Source organism: Somniosus microcephalus, chromosome 28, assembly GCF_052327205.1.
Source record: "Somniosus microcephalus isolate GS21.2 chromosome 28, FLI_Smic_1.0, whole genome shotgun sequence".
In the NCBI taxonomy this organism is placed as follows: domain Eukaryota; kingdom Metazoa; phylum Chordata; class Chondrichthyes; order Squaliformes; family Somniosidae; genus Somniosus; species Somniosus microcephalus.
Window position 1 is genome coordinate 16,490,820 of NC_141014.1, and position 19,989 is coordinate 16,510,808.

Genomic DNA, 19,989 nt, shown 5'->3' on the forward strand with positions numbered 1-19,989 from the left:
GTTTTAAAGTTTAATTTTTTTTTTTAAAAACGGGTTTTCAGTACTGTAGGTAGAAGGAGCAATTGTGGCTGTGTGAATTGAATTTGCTGTGTTTATTAAATGTGAAAATGACTGTTCTAAAATGAATAATGTAACATTTCCAACATTTTTAAGAAAGAAACTTTTCATCAGTAATATATTCTTTTAAGTAATTATGTATGTATGTCCGTATATATTCCTTTACGTATATGTATATATTCCTTTACTTGTGTATGAATATATGTATTTAATTATGATTTTCCAATAAGTTACTTTCTCTGAAAGTCATAATTAAATACATACATACATACACATAAGTAAAGGAATATATACAGACATACATACATAATTACTTAAATGAATATATTACTGATGAAAAGTTTCTCTTAAAAATGTTGGAGTCATTTTCACATTTAATAAACACAGCAAATTCAATTCACAGCCACAATTGCTCCTTCTACCTACAGTACTGAAAACCCGTTTTAAAAAACAAAAATAAACTTTAAAACTTACCTCAGCATTTCTTAAAATAACTTTCCTCCCTTTCCCAAACAAAAATATTGCCTTTCAGAAGCTCCACGATAAAATATATCTTCCTCCGCAGCCTCTGGAGCAACTGTACTCATGTGTAAGTTGTAAGGACTTAACCTCACTGAAAGCGTGAATGAAACCGGCGAATTTTACTATGCACGCGCTGCCTGTGCAGTCGCACGCGTTCTGCCTCTGAACCCCTTCGTTCAGAGGACAGGAAATGCCGGTTTTCCCCGCATGCGCTGTGCATGCTGAAAACCGGCATTTCCTCCGGCCAGACGTGCGAGTACCCCGACCGTACTCACGCGTTTGGAACGGAATTACTGGGTCAACATTTCACATGTCAATAAAATGAAAAATTTAACAATTGCACGATTTGCCCCCTCGCATCTGCGACTGAGGGTCCAAGGAGGTGCATTGCGCAAGAGGTCATCGTCATACGTATCCTCACACTGTTCCCTTTCGGGAACTGTATGAAGTGGTGGAAGGATTTCTGGCCACGTTAACGCTCCTTCCGTGACCATAACCATCTTCATACCAGCCATTAGGGTGGTTAGTCCTATGGCGTGAGGGTTTTACGGGCTCCCACAACCCATCTGAGGGGGGGGCCACCCACACCCGCGGACGCAAGTATCCCGCTGGATGTCCACCCAGAATTTATAGTTGGAGCTCTGTGGTAAACCACTGTTTGTATTCCTGTTTGTCCTGTTTGTATTCCACTGTGTACATGCCTGGACATGCCTCGGCTGACTCCTCCCACAGGTCCTAGTATAAAGGTGACTGCTCCCCAGCCCTTAGTATCATGGACTTCTGTGGCCAGGCAAAACACCCCAGAGCGCGCTGCCCGGCGAAAAACGCGATCTACTCGGGCTGCGGGAAGAAGGGACACTACGCTAGCGTCTGCAGGGCCAAAGCCACCCCGAACCCCAGCAGCGCCGCGTGTGGGCCATGCGGGCCGCCATCTTGGACCTCCCCGGCCATGTGCGAATCACCGGTACAGCAGCCATTTTGGACGCCTCCAGCCACATGGGGATCATGGACGCCGCCATCTTGGACGACAGCCGGGACGCAGCAGGCCCCGACACCGCCTCATCTGATACCCGCAGCGACACACTGACCCCTACGCTGGCATCCGTTACACTGGACCAAGCGAGACCGCACCAACTGGCCAGTTCCACAATGGACATTAAGGTAAATGGTCACGATACAATCTGCCTTTTTGACTCTGGGAGCACGGAGAGCTTCATCCACCCCGACACGGTGCGGCGTTGCTCTCTCCCAGTCCTGCCTGCACAACAGCGGATTTCTATGGCCTCCGAGTCCCAGTCGGCGGACATCGGCGGCTACTGCGTGGTGACACTCGTAGTAGACGGGACCGTGTACGATCATTTTAAACTTCTGGTCCTGCCTGACCTCTGCGCTGCCGTCCTGCTGGGGTTAGATTTTCAGTGCCACCTTAAAAGTGTTACGATGGCGTACGGTGGACCCCTACCCCCACTCTCAGTCCGCAGCCAGCAGCTTCCAAATTGCCCGCCGCGCACCAGGTGCAACCTCTCCACACTCAGAGTCACCCCCCCACCACTGTTTGCTAACCTCACCCCCGACTGTAAGCCCATCGCCACAAAGAGCAGGCGATACAGTGCCGGGGACAGGGGTTTCATTAAAACCGAAGTGGAGCGGCTCCTGAAAGAAGGGATTATTGAGGGCAGCACCAGCCCCTGGCGAGCCCAGGTTGTGGTCGTTAAGACCGGCGAGAAGCAGCGCCTGGTCATCGACTACAGCCAGACAATAAATCGCTACACCCTGCTGGACGCCTACCCACTCCCCCGTATAGCTGATATGGTCAACCAGATCGCGCAGTACCGCGTCTTCTCGACCATTGACCTGAAATCAGCGTACCACCAGCTCCCCATCCGCCCTGAGGACCGCCAGTACACTGCCTTTGAGGCAAACGGCCGCCTCTATCACTTCCTTAGGGTTCCCTTTGGCGTCACCAACGGGGTCTCCGTCTTCCAAAGGGAGATGGACCGGATGGTAGATCAAAATGCGTTGCAGGCCACTTTCCCATATCTGGACAATGTGACCATCTGCGGCCGTGACTTGCAGGACCATGACGCAAACCTCGAAAAATTCCTCCGCACCGCCCAACTCCTAAACCTGACATATAACAAGGAGAAGTGCATATTCCGCACAAACCGCCTCGCCATCCTTGGCTGTGTTGTGGAACACGGAGTCATCGGCCCCGACCCCGAGCGGATGCGTCCCCTTATGGAACTTCCACTGCCCCACTGCCTCAAGGCCCTGAAGAGGTGCCTAGGGTTTTTCTCCTATTACGCCCAGTGGGTCCCCTACTATGCGGACAAGGCCCGTCCGCTGATCAAGTCCACCTCTTTTCCCTTGACGGCAGAGGCCCGCTTAGCCTTCCACCGTATCAAGGAGGACATTGCCAAAGCCACCATGCACGCAGTGGACGAATCCATCCCCTTCCAGGTGGAAAGCGACGCGTCTGACTTTGCCCTGGCCGCTACCCTCAATCAGGCAGGGAGACCCGTGGCCTTCTTTTCACGAACCCTCCAAGGCCCGGAGACCAGACACTCCGCTGTTGAGAAGGAGGCCCAGGCGATTGTGGAGGCTGTGCGTCATTGGAGGCACCACCTGGCCGGAAAACGATTTACCCTGCTCACTGACCAGCGTTCAGTTGCTTTTATGTTTAACAACAAGCAGAGGGGCAAAATCAAAAATGACAAGACCTTGAGGTGGAGAATCGAACTTTCCACCTACAACTACGAGATCTTGTACCGGCCCGGGAAGCTAAATGAACCCCCGGATGCGCTATCGCGTGGCACCTGCGCCAGCGCGCAGATCGATAGACTGCGGGCCCTCCACAATGACCTCTGCCACCCGGGGGTCACCAGGTTCTTCCACTTCATCAAGGCCCGCAACCTGCCTTACTCTATTGAGGTCAGGACCATGACCAGGAACTGCCAAGTCTGCGCTGAGTGCAAACCGCACTTTTATAGACCAGACAGGGCCCACCTGATAAAAGCCACTCGCCCCTTCGCGTCGATTTTAAAGGGCCTCTCCCCTCCTCCGACCGCAATGTGTACTTCCTCAATATTATTGATGAGTACTCCCGTTTCCCGTTCGCCTTCCCCTGCCCGGACATGACCAGTGCCACGGTCATTAAATGTCTGAACAACCTCTTCACCCTGTTCGGCTTCCCCAGCTATATCCATAGCGACCGGGGCTCATCGTTTATGAGCGACGAACTCCGTCAGTACCTGCTAACTAGGGGTATTGCCACAAGCAGGACCACCAGTTACAGCCCCCGGGGGAACGGACAGGTGGAAAGAGAAAATGCGACAGTTTGGAAGGCCGTCCTGCTAGCCTTAAAGTCTAGGGGCCTTCCAACCTCCCGCTGGCAGGATGTGCTTCCCGATGCGCTCCACTCTATTCGGTCACTGCTCTGCACTGCCACTAACGCCACCCCTCATGAGAAAATGTTTGTCTTCCCAAGGAAGTCCACATCGGGGACATCGCTACCGCCATGGCTGACGTCCCCAGGGCCGGTCCTACTGAGAAGACACGCGAGGACCCATAAAACGGACCCCCTGGTCGAGAGGGTCGACCTCCTCCACGCCAACCCCCAGTATGCTTACATCGCATACCCGGACGGGCGGGAGGACGCAGTCTCCATAAGAGACCTTGCACCCTCGGGGGCCGCAGTAACCCACTACCCACTACCACCCCCCCCCCACGATCCGATATCCAGCCCCAGCAGACGGCAGGCCTGGGCCCCGCGACCCGCTCGACATCTACGAGGACGACACGCCTGTGCCACAGCCTACGCTGGACTCGACGCCGGAAACTTCACTACCCCTGCCGTCGCCACGCAGATCACAGCGGCAGACAAGACCTCCGGAGAGACTCCAATACACTAACTTTTAATACACTTCACCCCGCCGGACTCAATTTTAAACAAGGGGTGAATGTGGTAAACCACTGTTTGTATTCCTGTTTGTCCTGTTTGTATTCCACTGTGTACATGCCTGGACATGCCTCGGCTGACTCCTCCCACAGGTCCTAGTATAAAGGTGACTGCTCCCCAGCCCTTAGTATCATGGACCGGTCGACCACGCGAGGCAGACCTCCATTCTGTTGTTAATAAAAGCCTTTAGTTACTCTTCTAACTCTCAGTCTTTTATGAGTAATTGATAGCGCATCACCACCCAGAATTTATAGTTGGAGCTCCGACTCCACTTGCCGGGACTGTCTGGAGCGGGGTTCGAAACCCTACTCCTTCTGGCCCAGCGGCGGGGATGCTTACCGCTACGCAAAAGGCCCACTCCGCGCAAAAGGTGACACCCATACGTTTCCTGCGCCTTTTCCCTCCCCGTGACTGGAGCCCTATGCTGCCACTTGAAAGACCAAGCTATCATCTGTCTTTTTTGCAGCGCCTTGGACTTCTCATTACCAATGATGAGCAGGCGCTGCGCCTCCACCCCGTTGAGGAGATTGCTGAAGTCATCATCAGTTCAATTGTGAGTTCTTTTAATGCCGTGAATTGTGCTCATTCCAGCCATTTCACGTTGCTAATCGGAGTGGGCCTTTGGCGTAGCGGTAGGATCCCCGCCGCTGGGCCAGACGGGGTAGGGTTTCAAACCCCGCTCCAGACAGTCCCGGCAAGTGGAGTCGGAGCTCCGGCTCTAAATTCTGGGTTGACATCCAGTGGGGTATTTGCGTCCGTGGGTGTGGGTGGCACCCCCCCTCCTCGTATAGCTTGTGGGAGCCCGTAAAACCCTCCCGCCATAGGACTAACCACCCTAATGGCTGGTACAAAGATGGTTACGGTCACGGAAGGAGCGTTAATCACGGCCATAAATCCTTCCACCACTTCATACAGTTCCCCAAAGGGAACAGTGTGAAGACACGTATGACGACGACGTTGCTAAATAAATAAATGGAATGAAAAAAATTCTCAGGGCTTTTAAAAGTCTTTAAATTGCTTTAATTCTGTTTAAAACTACTTCAGATTCTTCAAAATAATGTAAACGTTTTTAAAAGTTTATAAAAGTTACCAAAAGCTTCATAAAAATACCAAAAACCTATTTAAACTGCTGCTCGCCATGTAAAAATGCTTTGCAGCTTGTGAGAAACATTGGGGGCGTGTCCTATTAAACTGAGACCTCAAGGGGCGTGTCTCACTTGTACTGCGCGCTCCAGGCTTCGTGCTGGCTGCACTCCTGGGCGGCGTGGCGTCAGATGCTGCCCGGGATTCTTCTCTTTCAAAAAGGAATTCCAGGCGTCCCTGGAGGTGAACGGCAGGCGTGTCGGGTAAGTGCAGATCGGGGGCTTGCACGCGCGGCACGCCCCCGATCCGAATTTCTGCCCCATTGCTTTCTAACTGTGCACGAAGAAATACAGGACTATGGATCCATTTGACTTATTGAATTTTTCCCCCTCTCCTCCCATGGGACTAAAGCAGCTCACATTTTCTCAGCAACCCTTCTCCTTCCTTTAGACCAATTAGGCTAAACTCAGAAAATCATACGGTTCTTCCTACTACAACCAATAGACTGCTATGCTTTCAACTTAAAAAAAAAGTTAGTGATACCTCTCTCTCACTGATCCATGTGTGGTCATCTTGCCCAAGTGGTCGTTCTTCACGTGAGCCCGGACAGTGGAGGTCAGCAGGCTCTTTGACCACTGGGAGCACCAAAGCCGAGATGGATGTTGTCCTCACCGGTCAGATTCCCCCCCCCTCACAATTTCCAGCTGGCATTACTGCACAGCGATTAGTGGCGCGAACCCTGGCTGATTATCTACCCTCACCTCAGCCCACGGACACTCAAAGATATACGTTTATACAGCACCTTTCATAACCTCAGGACGCCCCAAAGCACTTCACAGCCAATGAAGCAGCTTAGAAGTGTAGTCAATGTTGTAGTGTAGGAAACGCGGCAGCCAATTTGCGCACAGCAAGGTCCCACAAACATCAATGCGATAATGACCAGCTTATCTGTTTTAGCGGTGTGGGTCGAGGGATAAATATTGGCCAGGCCACTGAGGAGAACTCGCCTGCTCCTCTTTGAAATATTGTCATACGATCTTTTGCGTTCACCCGAGAAAGGAGACAAGAGCCTCAGTTTAACGTCTCATCTGAAAGACGGCATCTCCTGACAGTGCAGCAGTCCCGCAGCCTAGATTTTTGTACTCAAGTCTCTGGAGCAGGACTTGAACTCACATCCTTCCAACACCGAGGCGAGAGCGCTACCAACTAAGCCACGGCTGACGGGAGAATTGTAGTGTCCTTGGAAAGATTAGATAACACAGCACAGCCTGGGAATCAAACCTGGGACTTTCTGGTCTTGAGACTGGGCTACATATGGCTTTTACGAAGCAAACCTTCAGGATATCTACAGATCTAAACATTAATGGTCACTTTCATTGCCTACCCAATGGAGGGACCAAAATACAATCCCAAAAGCCGGTTGAGGGCAGGAGGAGAAATCGGTCATAACTTCAGGAGAGCAAAACAAAATGGAAACACAATCAGATGTTATACAATATGTGGGTTTATTATGATTAAAATTCATTACAGTGATTAACTCTTTACAGTTCAGTACATGATTTGTAAATATTAACAAAGCTCTAGTCACAATTGACAGGTTATGTTACAGAAGGAAGATCTAATGAATTGGCAAGAACAGCAATCCCCTCTAACAAAATAAAAAATGTAAAGTATTAGCCTCCGTTCATTTTTAACACCAGCTCTACCATGTAAAATATTCTGTACACTTCCCATCCAGTGATTTTCCAACAAGGTTGTTTATATTTCTGGAATAGCTAACTTCATTGTTGCCAAATTCCTGACACAGATACTGCACTGCACGTTAGTGTACAGATATGCTGCATAGCAAGGCTCAGGATTAAGTGAATCTCATAAAATGATACAACACAGAAGGAGGCCTCCATTTGGCCCATCGTCCCTGTGCTGGCGCTTTGAAAGCTATCCCATTAGTCCCATTGCCCCCGCTCTTTACCCAGAGCCCTGCAAATGTTTCCTTTTCAAGTATTTATCCAATTCCCTTTTGAAAGTTACTACTGAATCTGCTTCCACCGCCCTTTCAGGCAGCGCATTCCAGATCACAACGTGATGAGGATAGTAGCAGACTTCAGGGAGGACATGGACTGACTGGTGAAGTGGGCAGATGAAATTTAAGGCAGTGAAGTCTGAAGTGACGCATTTGGAAAGAAGAACGCGGAGAGGCAATATAAACGAAATGGTACAATTTTAAAGGGTGTGCAGGAATCTAGGGGCTTGCAAACCTAGGGGTCAGTCGTGGCTCAGTCGGGAGCACTGTCGCCTCAGCGCTTTCCTGCTCACAGCTGGGCTAACTGCGAGAGGTAGCAGGTAAAAAGCAAACCTGAAAAATCGGAAATATAAACAAAACGCTGGAAACCAACAGCAAGTCAGACAGCATCTGAAGGAGAGAAAGAGGTGTCAATGTCAGATGGGACCCTTTAAGACACTTCACTTCAGCAGAGCTGGTGAAGGGTCTTGAAAGGTTCCACGTAACTTCATTTTCGCTTTCAGACACTGACTAATTGTGCATTTCCGACATTTTCTGTCCGTACCAGACAGAGGCTGGGATTGTTCTCCTTAAAGCATAAGGGGAGAGTTAATAGAGGTGTTGAAAATTATGAGTCAATTGGGAGAAACTGTTTCCACTGGCTCGAGGGTCAGTAATCAGATGAGACAGATTTAAGATCATTGGCAAAAGAACCAGAGGGGAGACGAGGAGAATTTATTTAACACGAGTTATGATGATCTGGAATGCGCTGCCTGAAAGGGCGGTGGAAGCAGATTCAACAGTAACTTTCAAAAAGGGAATTGGATAAATACTTGAAGGGGAAAAATGTGCAAAGCTACGGTGTGGGAATAATTGGATAGTTCTCTCAAAGGGCCGGCACAGGCACAATGGGCCAAATGGCCTCCTCTGTGCTGCATGATTCTATAAGTTCCCCTGTACCACATGTGCAACTGCTGCTGGGTGGCAACAGACTGGCATTCACAGGGGTCCGGGCGCAGGTCAATCAGCCGCCCTTTGGTTCTCCCATGAGGAAAACTAAAGAGGGAAGAAAGGGGGGGGGGGGGTTTGAAAACAAATTAAAATCAGTCAAAAAACATTGAATTTGCTTTGAGAAAAAAGAACTTGCATTCATATAGCGCCTTTCACAACCTCACAACTATCGACGTGCTTTACAGCCAAAGTACTTTTGAAGTGTAGTCACTGTTGTAATGTAGAAAACACAGCAGTCAATCTGCGCACAGAAAGCACCCACAAAAAGCAGAGACAAATTACCACAATCTGTTTTACTGATGTCAGTAGAGGGATAACTATTGTCCAGGACACTCCTGCTCTTCTTCGAAATGGCGCCATGCGATCTTTTACGCCCACCTGAGGGGGCAGACGGGGCCTCACAGTTTAACGTCTCACGCGAAAGACAGCTCCTCCGACAGTGCAGCACTCCCTCAGCACTGCGCTGGAGTGTCAGCCTAGACTATGAGCTCAAGTCCCTGGAGTGGGACTTGAACCCACAACCTTCTGACTCGGAGGCGAGTGTGCTACCCACTGAGCCACGGCCGACACTGTGTAGCGCATTACATTAGAAAATGAAGCACAAATGACTTTGAAAAGTTAATTGCAACTTTGTGGAATGACTAGTTAAAGGTACGGTGAATGAGATGGTAAAATGCACTTTTAAGGAGTCCATTTGGCAGTGGTAGAGGCGCACCAACATCAGTGTTCTCGCTCAGGCCAACATCGAAGCTTTGACCACGCTCGATCAGCTCCAATGGACGGATCACATCGTCCACATGCCCGATACGAGACTCCCAAAACAAGCGTTCTACTCGGAGCTCCGACATGGCAAGAGAGCCCCAGGTGGGCAGAGGAAACGCTTCAAGGACACACTCAAAGCCTCCTTGAAAAAGTGTAATATCCCCACCGACACCTGGGAATCCCTGGCCCAAGACCGCTCAAAGTGGAGGAGAAGCATCCGGGAAGGCGCTGAACACCTAGAGTCTCTTCGCTGGGAGCAAGCGGAAGCCAAGCGCAAACAGCGGAAGGAGCGTACGTCAATCCAAGCACCCCGCCCGCCCGCCCCTTCAACCACCGTCTGTCCCACCTGTGACAGAGACTGTAGGTCCTGCATTGGACTCATCAGTCACCTGAGAACTTATTTTTAATGTGGAAGCAAGTCATCCTCGGTTCCGAGGGACTGCCTAAGAAGATATTTGCCCTCAGTATCTCTGAGGCGGGGTGGAAGAGGGGAATAAACAGTCAAGATTCCCATTCCTATCACCACCCAGTGACCCCTGCGAGAAATTTTCTGCACGAGGGGCCAGAAAGAATTAGCTGTGATGCCCCACCACAGTTGAATGGCCTGCTAGTACTCACCATCTAGGACGGCATGAAGAACAGCCACTTGGCGTACCAGAGGCCTGCGGACACCTGTGGAACCATATACCAGCGGACAATGGTCCGAGCCAGGCCAGTAAATGGCAGGAGGGATAAAGCAGCAAATTGGCTAAGAGCAGCCGTCCCCACTCCATCGCATGTGCTTCAGGTGAACCAGTACGAAAAAGCAGCGACGAGTCGTAGAAAAATCTGCACCCACACCATCAGCATGTGACTTAAAAGGGAGGTCACAAATGAAACGAAGACTGGGGGGGGATGGGGAAAAAAAAAAAGAAAAACACAAATGTGTCCATTTCACTCGCATATGATGGAGTTTTTAGGGCAGTTAGTGCAATGTCGCTACCCAAACATATCCTCGATACTATTAAATATGAAGTTTTATTCTTGGGTGTGGTGGAAGGGTATTGACTTAGGAGTCCCTTCGGTTATCATTAGGCGCAAAGTGTAAAAGCCTTCTACTGACGCACATCTACGTCAACTAAACTATTATAAAAATATATACAGATACACACGCTTATGTTGCATGAGGTTTCACAGAAAATACTTCATAATTTATACGCATTTGAAAAATACAATTTATAACATTAGTTAACATGATATAGGAATTTCCTGGCAGCACTGATTTTGAGACAAACCTGCAGCGAAACTGCCACAATCCTGGCCGCCATGATTAAAAGCTCAGAGTGCACAGGCAGTCGGTGTCCACACTGCGGCTGCAAAACATCTTGAGATCTGAACTCACACACAGATATGTATTTCACCTCCGGATTTCATCTCCAATAATTAATTTAAACCACATTGATATAATTAAAAACATTAAACACCTCCAAACCTGTAATCTATTCTGAGAGTCTGGGTGAAGATTTTAACTCAATCTATTCTTGTTTTGTCAATTCTGGTTTTCAAATCCCTCCATGGCCTCGCCCCTCCCCATCTCTAATCTCTTCCAGCCCCACAATCCTCCGAGATCTCTGTACTCTTCCAATTCTGGCCTCTTGAGCATCCCCGATTATAAATCGCTCCACCATTGGTGGCCGTGCCTTCAGCTGCCTGGGCTCCAAGCTCTGGAATTCCCTCCCTAAACACCTCTCTCCTCCTTTAAGACGCTCCTTAAAACCTACTTCTTTGACCAAGCTTTTGGTCATCTACCCGAATATGTGGCTCGGTGTCAAATTTTGTTCTATAACGCTCCTGTGAAGCGCCTTGGGACGCGTTACTACATTAAAGGCGCTATATAAATACAAGTTGTTGTTGTGAATCAAGACACCAGACGCCTTCAATTACATTGCAATCACTCTCAGGTATTCTCTGTGCAAACCATCTGAACCCCTTGATTCAACAGCTTTCAAATTAATCTCCTTGATTCTATCGCCTGTGATCATTCCCAGACATCTCTCATTCCCTGTATAAACCAGCCAAACCCCTCGATTCGACAGCATCCGATTACGCGGGCTCGGTGTGAGAAGAGAAGTGACTCCGACTTTGTGGGAAAGTACGGAGCCCCTACGCAGTAAGAAAGAAAGACTTGCATTTATATAGCACCTCTCACAACCACCAGACGTCCCAGAACGCTTTACAGCCAACGAAGTAATATTATGATGGGGCTGTGGAAGTTGGAAAGTAATGCATAGGCGCAAAATGTGCCTCATCCACAATACATGATCACGCTACCCAAGATAAACAATTTTTTATTTGAGCTGTGCAAAAAAGGGAATTCTTCCTCAAAAGTGTATCCACTCAACAGACCGAGAAGCAAAACTTACCCTGCTGAAAACTGAGCAATCTTTGCCAGGTCCGAAACTGGACTGGAGATTTGGTTAATAAAAAAAGGTCATATGGCAAAACAATCCATAAACCTTATACTCACATTAGGTTTCCTGCTATACATAACAAAGGGAACGGGAGCACAGTGGCTACATTACTGGACTAGCGATCCAGAGGCCTGGACTGATGACCCAGAGACACGAGTTCTCAAATCCTACCACAACAGCAGCTGGGGAATTTAAATCTGGAATAACTACCAGATTGTCGTAAAAACCCATCTGGCTCACCAATGTCCTTTGGGGAAGGAAATCTGACCTATACACATGACTCTAGACCCACAGCAATGTAGCTGACTCTTAACAGCCCTCTGAAATGGCCAAGCAGGCCACTCAGTTAAGGGAATTAGAGATCGGCAATAAATGCTGGCTTTGCCAGTGACACCCACATCCCGTGAATTAATATTTTATTTTTATTTTTTTAAATGCAACGGAGTACAACTGTAAGAAGGATCAATATATTGAGCTTGGCCCGGCTGGATGCTGCAGAGAGAGAGAGAGAGAGAGAGAGAGAGAGAGAGACAGAGAGAGACAGAGAGAGACAGAGAGAGAGAGAGAGCATTCCTACATCAGCCTTTCCACCATCTGCAAGGCACAAGTCAGGAGTGTGATGGAATACTCTCCACTCGCCTGGATGAGTGCAGCTCCAACAACACTCAAGAAGCTCGACACCATCCAGGACAAAGCAGCCCGCTGATTGGCACCCCATTGACCACCTTAAACATGCACGCCCTCCACCACCGGCGTACCGTGGCTGCAGTGTGTGCCATCTACAAGATGCACTGCAGCAACTCGCCAAGGCTTCTTCGGCAGCACCTCCCCAACCCGCGACCTCTACCACCTAGAAGGACAAGGGCAGCAGGCACATGGGGAACACCACCACCTCCAAGTTCCCCTCCAAGTCACACACCACCCTGACTTGGAACTATATCGCCGGTCCTTCATCGTCGCTGGGTCAAAATCCTGGAACTCCCTCCCTAACAGCACTATGGGAGCACCTTCACCACACGGACTGCAGCGGTTCAAGAAGGTGGCTCGCCACCACCTTCGAGGGCAATTAGGGATGGGCAATACATGCTGGCCTTGCCAACGACGCCCAGATCCCACAAGTGAATTAAAAAAAAAAAAAAAAAATCTATATCTGCACCAGCAAATCAAGATTAACCCGGAAATAAAAACAGAAAATGATGGAAAACGCTCAGCGAGTCAGGCAGCGTCTGTGGAGAGAGAAGCAGAGTTAACATTTCAGGTCGTCACGTTTCTCTCTCCACAGACGCTGCTTGAGCTGCAAAGACGCCTTTCTGCCTCCCAAAAACTCGCTCACTAAAGCCTGGCAGCTGTACCTATCAATGAAGTTGCAAAGCTTGGCATTAACTTTTCTCTCTCCACAGATGCTGCTCGAGCACCTGCCTGAGCATTTTCTGTTTTCTAATCGGTATTAACTTATAGATTCTTTTAGTGCCGTCACAGTACAAACCTCTGGTGTGGTGATGTATTGGAGCTTCTGTGTACAGGGACACAGTTGCCGGCAACAGCATCTGGGAGAGTTCACAGGCAGAGTAAGGAGTTTCATTGCTGAGGACTGTTTGGATCAGGACAGAAAGTTACTGGGGCTATTCTCTCTCACAAACCTGACCACCCCCACACGCGCCCCCCCCCCCCCCCTTCAGTATCCGGTGCCCTTCGATCTCCTCCCCAATATGAACGATGGACATAATGGACGCACAGAATGTCCCAGGTTCAATTCCTAGTCGGTACTAAGTTAGCAAGTCTGAGCCAGGCCAGCAGTTGGCCTCAGCAACCCCGACTCAGTGTGGAGGGACAGAAAGAAACGACAGTATCATAGAATAGTACAGCACGGAAGGCAGCCATTCGGCTCATCGAGACTGCCCCGGCTCGTTCAAAGAGCAATCCACTTAGTCCCATTCCTCCCCACCGTCCCGCTCTTTCCCTATATCCCTGCAAATTTCTCTTTCAAGTTTTTCTTCAATCGCCCTTTGAAGGCTACTATTGAATCTGTTTCCACCACCCTAATCAATCAGGCAGAACACTCCAAATCCAACCACTCGTTGCGTAAAAAAGTTTTTCCTCATGTCGTCTCTGGGTCAGCCAGGGTTCCTGCTCCTAATTGCACCCCTGCTGCTGTGATGCCCTTTGAAGAGCCTGCGACAATTAATGACCAGGCAGCATGATGCGCTGTAGGGCTGCCAGCACAGCGTTACTGTACCCCAGCATGATTTATCCCCACCTTCAGGAGAGGAAGGGCAAATAATTACAATCAACCATTTCCAGGTAAACAGCTAAAAAAAAGTGCAAGTATTTAGTTTTAGTGTTTTTAGTGGTTAGAGTTTCAGTATATCCCCTGGCTGGAGAGAGTCTACAACCAGGGGGCATAATCTCAGGATAAGGGGCCGGCCATTGACCGAGGTGAGGAGAAATTTCTTCACTCGGATGGTTGTGAATCTTTGGAATTCTCTACCCCAGAGGGCTGTGGATGCTGAATCGTTGAGTATTTTCAAGGCCGAGATTGACAGATTTTTGGACTGTGAGGGAATCAAGGGATATGGGGATAGGGCGGGAAAGTGGAGTTGAGGTTGAAGATCAGCCATGATCTTATTGAATGGCAGAGCAGGCTTGACGGGCCGAATGGCCGACTCCTGCTCCTATTTCTTAGGTTCCTATGTAAACAGTTGAACAGCCTTAAAGCGGGAATAAAAGTTTGAAATAACGGTTAGCTAACACGGCAGGACAGCTGGGGCCTGTAACATGCGCATCCTGTGCCATGTGGGAACGCCCGAACATTCCGAGAGTCCCAGAAAGCCACATGTGCAAGACGTGCCGCCAACTGCTCAAGCTCACGGATAGCGCGTTTCAGGAGGTGGTCACCCTGCAGCTACACAGAGTGTTCAGGGGGAGAGGGAGTAGGTGACCGAGGAACAGGCAGGCAGTGCAGGAGCCCCGTGGGAGTGTGGAACTCACAAACAGGTATTCAGTGTTGACTACCAGCGAGGGTGGCGACACCTCAGGGGGGGGGTGCAGTCAGAAGCAAATCCACAGCACTGTGGGCGACTCGGCTGCACGAGAGAGCATCAGAAAGTGTAGAAATGCAGCTGGTAGAGGGGATTCGTTGGTCAGGGGGTTGGGGGGTGGGGAAGATAGTCAGTTGTTGCTGCAACCGTAGATACGAGTCCCAAATGGTGTGTTGCCTCCCTGGTGCCAGGGTAAAGGATATTTTTGAACGGCTGCAGGACATTCTCAGAGGGGAACGGAAACAGCCAGATCGTGGTCCATGTTGGAACCAATGAGTAAATGGGGAGAATCAGTTTCCTCTGGCAAGTGGGTCGATAACCAGAGGTCATAGATTTAAACTAACTGGCAAACGAACTAGAGGGGTAATGAGGAGAAATTATTTAACACAAGAGGGTTATGATGATCTGGAACGCACTACCTGAAAGGGGAGTGGGATCAGATTCCGCAGGAACTTTCAAAAAGGCAATTGGCCATGCATCTGAAGAGGACTAATTTGGAGGGTTATGGGGGAGAAAGCTGGGGTGTGGGAATAAATTGGACAGTGACATGAATCAGTCATTCATGAAAGAAAGACTTATGAAATTATACTGAGCGGCCTACAGGTGGCGCTGTCCAGGGAGAGTATAAATACTCGGGCACAGGCCCAGCTTGCACAGGTCATTCTTAACAGGAACTAGTGAAGGACACAACTAGATCTCCATGTTGTAAAACAGTTGATTAAAGCTTTGTTAACGCTTAGACCAAGTGCCCAGTAGTTTTCTTACGTCAGACAGTTCTTTCAAAGAGCCGGCACAGGCATGACAGGCCGAATGGCCTTCTGTGCTGTAAGGTTCTATGACTGCTTGGAATGAATATGTCACTCAGGTTATTAAGATCACAGCACATGTTCCCATTGTTGTATCTCACCACTTCAGGCCATTTTCTCTCTCTCTATTCTGCTCATTTTTCTTGCTTTAAAAAAATAAATAAATTGGCAACCAGTCCCAATTTATCAGAATTTTAAAGATCCACATGAGTTAGTATTTTCACACCTGGCTTAGGTTTCAGTTTCACAGAGTAAAATAATGAATTGGTCTCAAATCATACCACACAAAAAAAATCCAGGAATACAGCAAGGCTTCTAAAAATAGAGGAGCGTCACCTCGTACACCTCATCCCTTAAACTCTGATCTTTTGGGTAATCTTTTTAACTTCTTTTTGTAACCCAACCACCTCACTCACACCCTTGAGTTTTGCCCGTCAAAATATGGTTAAGGTGCAAAATAAATATATGCAACTCTGCTCCCCCTCCATGATCCAGTCAGCAAGGGTCTGGTGGACTATATCGAGCGATACAAGTTAATGCAGTTGCATTTATTAATGCACCAGACCTGGGATCCCCAAGGTTCGATCACTGCTTTATGCAGAGTTGGCCGATTTCAGCCAGGGCAGCAGCTCTAGGTTCCCTCAAATGCTGTCCGCACCACTGGGACAAGGAGGGGTAAGTAAATCCACCAGGGGCCCTGCCCCAATTGCTATCTAGCCGCACGTTGCTGCAAGGGGTGCGCGAGTGGATGGCGGGGGAGAAAACAATCTGCCTCGACTGCGCTGCCAACAAAGACTCGACAAAACAAATCATTCAGATGGCCAGCAATAAGAAAGAAAAAAAGGACTTGGATTTATACAACGCCTTTCACAACCACTGGACGTCCCAAAGCGTTTTACAGCCAATTAAGTACTTAAAAAAAAAAAAAAGTAGTCACTGTTGTAATATAGGAAACGCAGCAGCCAATTTGCACACAGCAAGCTCCCACAAACAGCAATGTGATAATGACCAGATAATCTGTTTTTAGTGATGTTGATTGAGGGATAAATATTGGCCCCAGGGCACTGGGGAGAACTTCCATGCTCTTCTTCGAAATAGTGCCACGGGGTCTTTTATGTTCACTTGAGCGCGCAAACGGGGCCTCAGTTTAACGTCGTATCTGAAAGACAGCACCTCTGATAGTGCAGCACTCCCTCAGCACTGCACGAGTGTCAGTCTAGATTTTTGTGCTCAAGTCTCTGGAGTGGGACTTGAAACCACAACCTTCTGACTCAGAGGCGAGAGCGCTGCTCACTGAGCCACAGGCGACACATGCAAAGGATGGGTAAAGGATGGTACGGGGAAAAAATGAGAGAGAGATTCCTGCTACTGACCACAAACAGTGGCACCACCTGGAATCTGCACTGCAGGGACAGTGGATGAGGCTGGGCTGCACCTTCAATTGCTCCTCTCTCCACCCCCCCACCCCACACAAGGTTAAATGGCCTGTCTCCACCCACATACAAAGAATGGCCACTTGGGTGTGATAGTGGGCAACAAGGGCCCATGAATCAGCACCTTCAAGAACGGAGGAAATCTCAGCTTAAATGCTATACAAGGGTTGTAAAATCAGCTGAAAGGAGACAGTGTTTTAACTGGATAATATACCAATGTTTTACAGAAATGCGACCCTCCCATACAGACTGTACTTTCTAAAACACATTCATAGGCCTCCTTCAGTCACTATATTTCTACCGGGCTCATTACTGCAGAACTCTTCTTACTGATTAATAAATCATAACTGTTTTTTTGGCAGGCTGGAATTAGTAACAAAAGAGCCCCACTGTATAATGCTGCTGTCGGCAGAATTCAGTCCCAGCCAAGTTTAACCCAGTCTGATCCACTCGACTGAGCTGCAGGTCTGGAGCTCCCAGCTGCAGTTTTCCTCCTCCAACACCAGTCCACAGACAGGGACACTTACAGGAGATCCAGAATTAGCCCGTTCACACTGCTGCCGGTGTCGAGGAGGGTGCCGGACTCGCTCAGTCCTCCAGTTCCTGTTTGATGTTTTCTACGGGGATCAGCAGGTTGCTGGGGTCCAGTGGCGTCGATAAGTCGACGGTCTCCTCCTTCACTTGCACTGCAATGACTGAGATAGAATTTGAAACAGAAAAAAATCCTTTTAATTGGGACCACATCCGTTAAAACCGTTGGACTGCCGTGTATCATTTTTTAAAATTAAAAAGCGGCTAAGGAAGAGGATCCCAGCCCACCCGCGCTCGCTCTCGACTCCCAGGGTTGCAGACAAATCTTCGACAGCACTGCTCCAGACAGGCAATGCAGCAGCAGAGCCAGGACATGTTGCTGTGATATTGGGAGCTGGAACAGCTGCCGAGAGACTTGCAAGCTATTTCAGTATTCTAGAAAGAGCTGCCCATTGGACAAGTTCCCTTGCCGTAACTGATGAGTTAAAAAAAAAAAATCTTATCCTTATATTCAAATCCCTCCATGGCCTCGCCCCCACCCTATCTCTGTAACCTCCAAGAGCTCTGCGTCGCTCCAACTCTGGCCTCTTGTGCACCGCACCCCCAGTTCCTTCGCCCCAACATTGGCGGCCGTGCCTTCAGCCATCTAGGTCCTAAGCTCTGGAATTCTCTCCCGAAACCTCCCCACCCTCCTTTAAGATGCTGCTTCAAATCTAAACTCTGACCAAGCATTTGATCACTTGTCCAAATGCCTCCTGGCCTTGGCTCGGCGTCAATTTTTTGTCCGATGACGTTCCGGTGAAGCGCCTTGTGGGGTGTTTTTGCCCTAGTTAAAAGGCGCTATACGAATGCAAGCTATTGTTGTTGTGCCCAAGTTCTCAACTGTGCTGCTAACATGCAGGTGGCAACATACTCCATTTGTGGGGGGGGCGGGGAAGAAAGGTGAAAGGACAGACAAAATGCCCATCTTCTGCAGCAGCACAGGCACCAGCCGCCAGGAAGCCATGGCCCAGAGCCACCTGCTGTACCTGCAGGATGACCACACAGGTCGGTGAGCAGTCTGGGAGGCAAGTAAAAAGAACCCCAGCCCCCAAAATGAAACAGAACGGAAGAAAATACAAAAACAATAAATTTGCAGACAAACCTATTTACAGGAAACTGAGATATCCGGCACCGACGGGACCGGCATGTTGCCGATCTATCAAAACTGTTAATGTTGAAGCATACGGAGGTTTTCATCTCCGTATCTGACAACAAACACTGTTGCTTAGCAACAGCTTCTAAAGAGTCGGCTGCAGCTGCAAACGCCTCTAGCTGAAGCTGTTGCTATAGCTACAGACCTTGTAGTGCCTGACTGGGGGGAAAAAAAAGAACGAGAACTAAAAAAACGGCTCCTGATTTTTGCCGTTAGATCGCGTATTCCGGACATACAACCTCCGGATAAACCAAAGTATCCTGTAAGTGGTTTAAGCAACAGAGTTTTTTTAAAAAACATTTTTATAACATTCTTCTTTTTGTGTTTGTCAATCTTTCAACTTCACAGCTGGAAGGACAGACAGAAAGATAAGACTTGCATTTCTATAGCATCTTTCATGACCATCGGATGTCCCAAAGCGCTTTACAGCCAGCGAAGTACTGTTCTTTGTTTGAAGTGTAGTCACTGTTGTAATGTAGGGAAACGCGGCAGCCAATTTGCGCACAGCAAGCTCCACCAAGCAGCAATGTGATAATGACCTGATAATCTGTTTTTTGTTATGTTGGTTGAGGGATTAAATATTGGCCCCAGGACACCAAGCAAAACTCACCTGCTCTTCTTCAAAATAGTGCCATGGGATCTTTTACGTTCACCTGAGAGGGCAGAAGGGGCCTCGGTTTAACGTCTCATCCGAAAGGCGGCACCTCCGACAGTGCAGCACTCCCCTGGAGTGTCAGCCTAGATTTTTGTGCTCAAGTCTCTGGAGTGAAATTTGAACCCACAACCTTCTGTCTTCTCATTAGGAGTACTTGTAAATGTACTCTTTATTTAGTTGTTGGGATGTGGGAGACGCTGACAAGTGCAGTGTTTATTATCCAGCTCTAGTTTCCCTAAGGATAATAAAGATTCAACCAGGTACTGTGGGACTGGAATCCCATGTAGGTCAGACCAGGTAGGGGATATTAGTGAACTAGTTGGATTTTTACAACAATCTGGCAACTTTCAGTCATTTTTCTGGTACCAGCCCATAAATTGCCAGATTTATTGAATTCAATTTCATAACTTGCACTGGTGGGATTTGAACTCAACCTCTGCACTGTTAGTCCAGTACCATAATCACTAGGCTACCATATCCTTAGCC

At 48.7% G+C, this 19,989-nt stretch overlaps 1 protein-coding gene across 1 annotated transcript in view; it reads right to left on the minus strand.

Annotated features, from left to right (window-relative positions):
- Positions 1 to 7,106: 7,106 nt before the first annotated feature.
- l3mbtl2 (L3MBTL histone methyl-lysine binding protein 2) overlaps positions 7,107 to 19,989 on the minus strand; it is a 111,916-nt gene continuing 99,033 nt past the window's right edge. Inside the window, exon 17 of the mRNA XM_085969521.1 lies at positions 7,107 to 17,817. Coding sequence (XP_085825647.1) covers positions 17,711 to 17,817 — 107 coding nt within the window. The 3' untranslated portion in view covers positions 7,107 to 17,710. The remainder of the gene's footprint in view (positions 17,818 to 19,989) is intronic.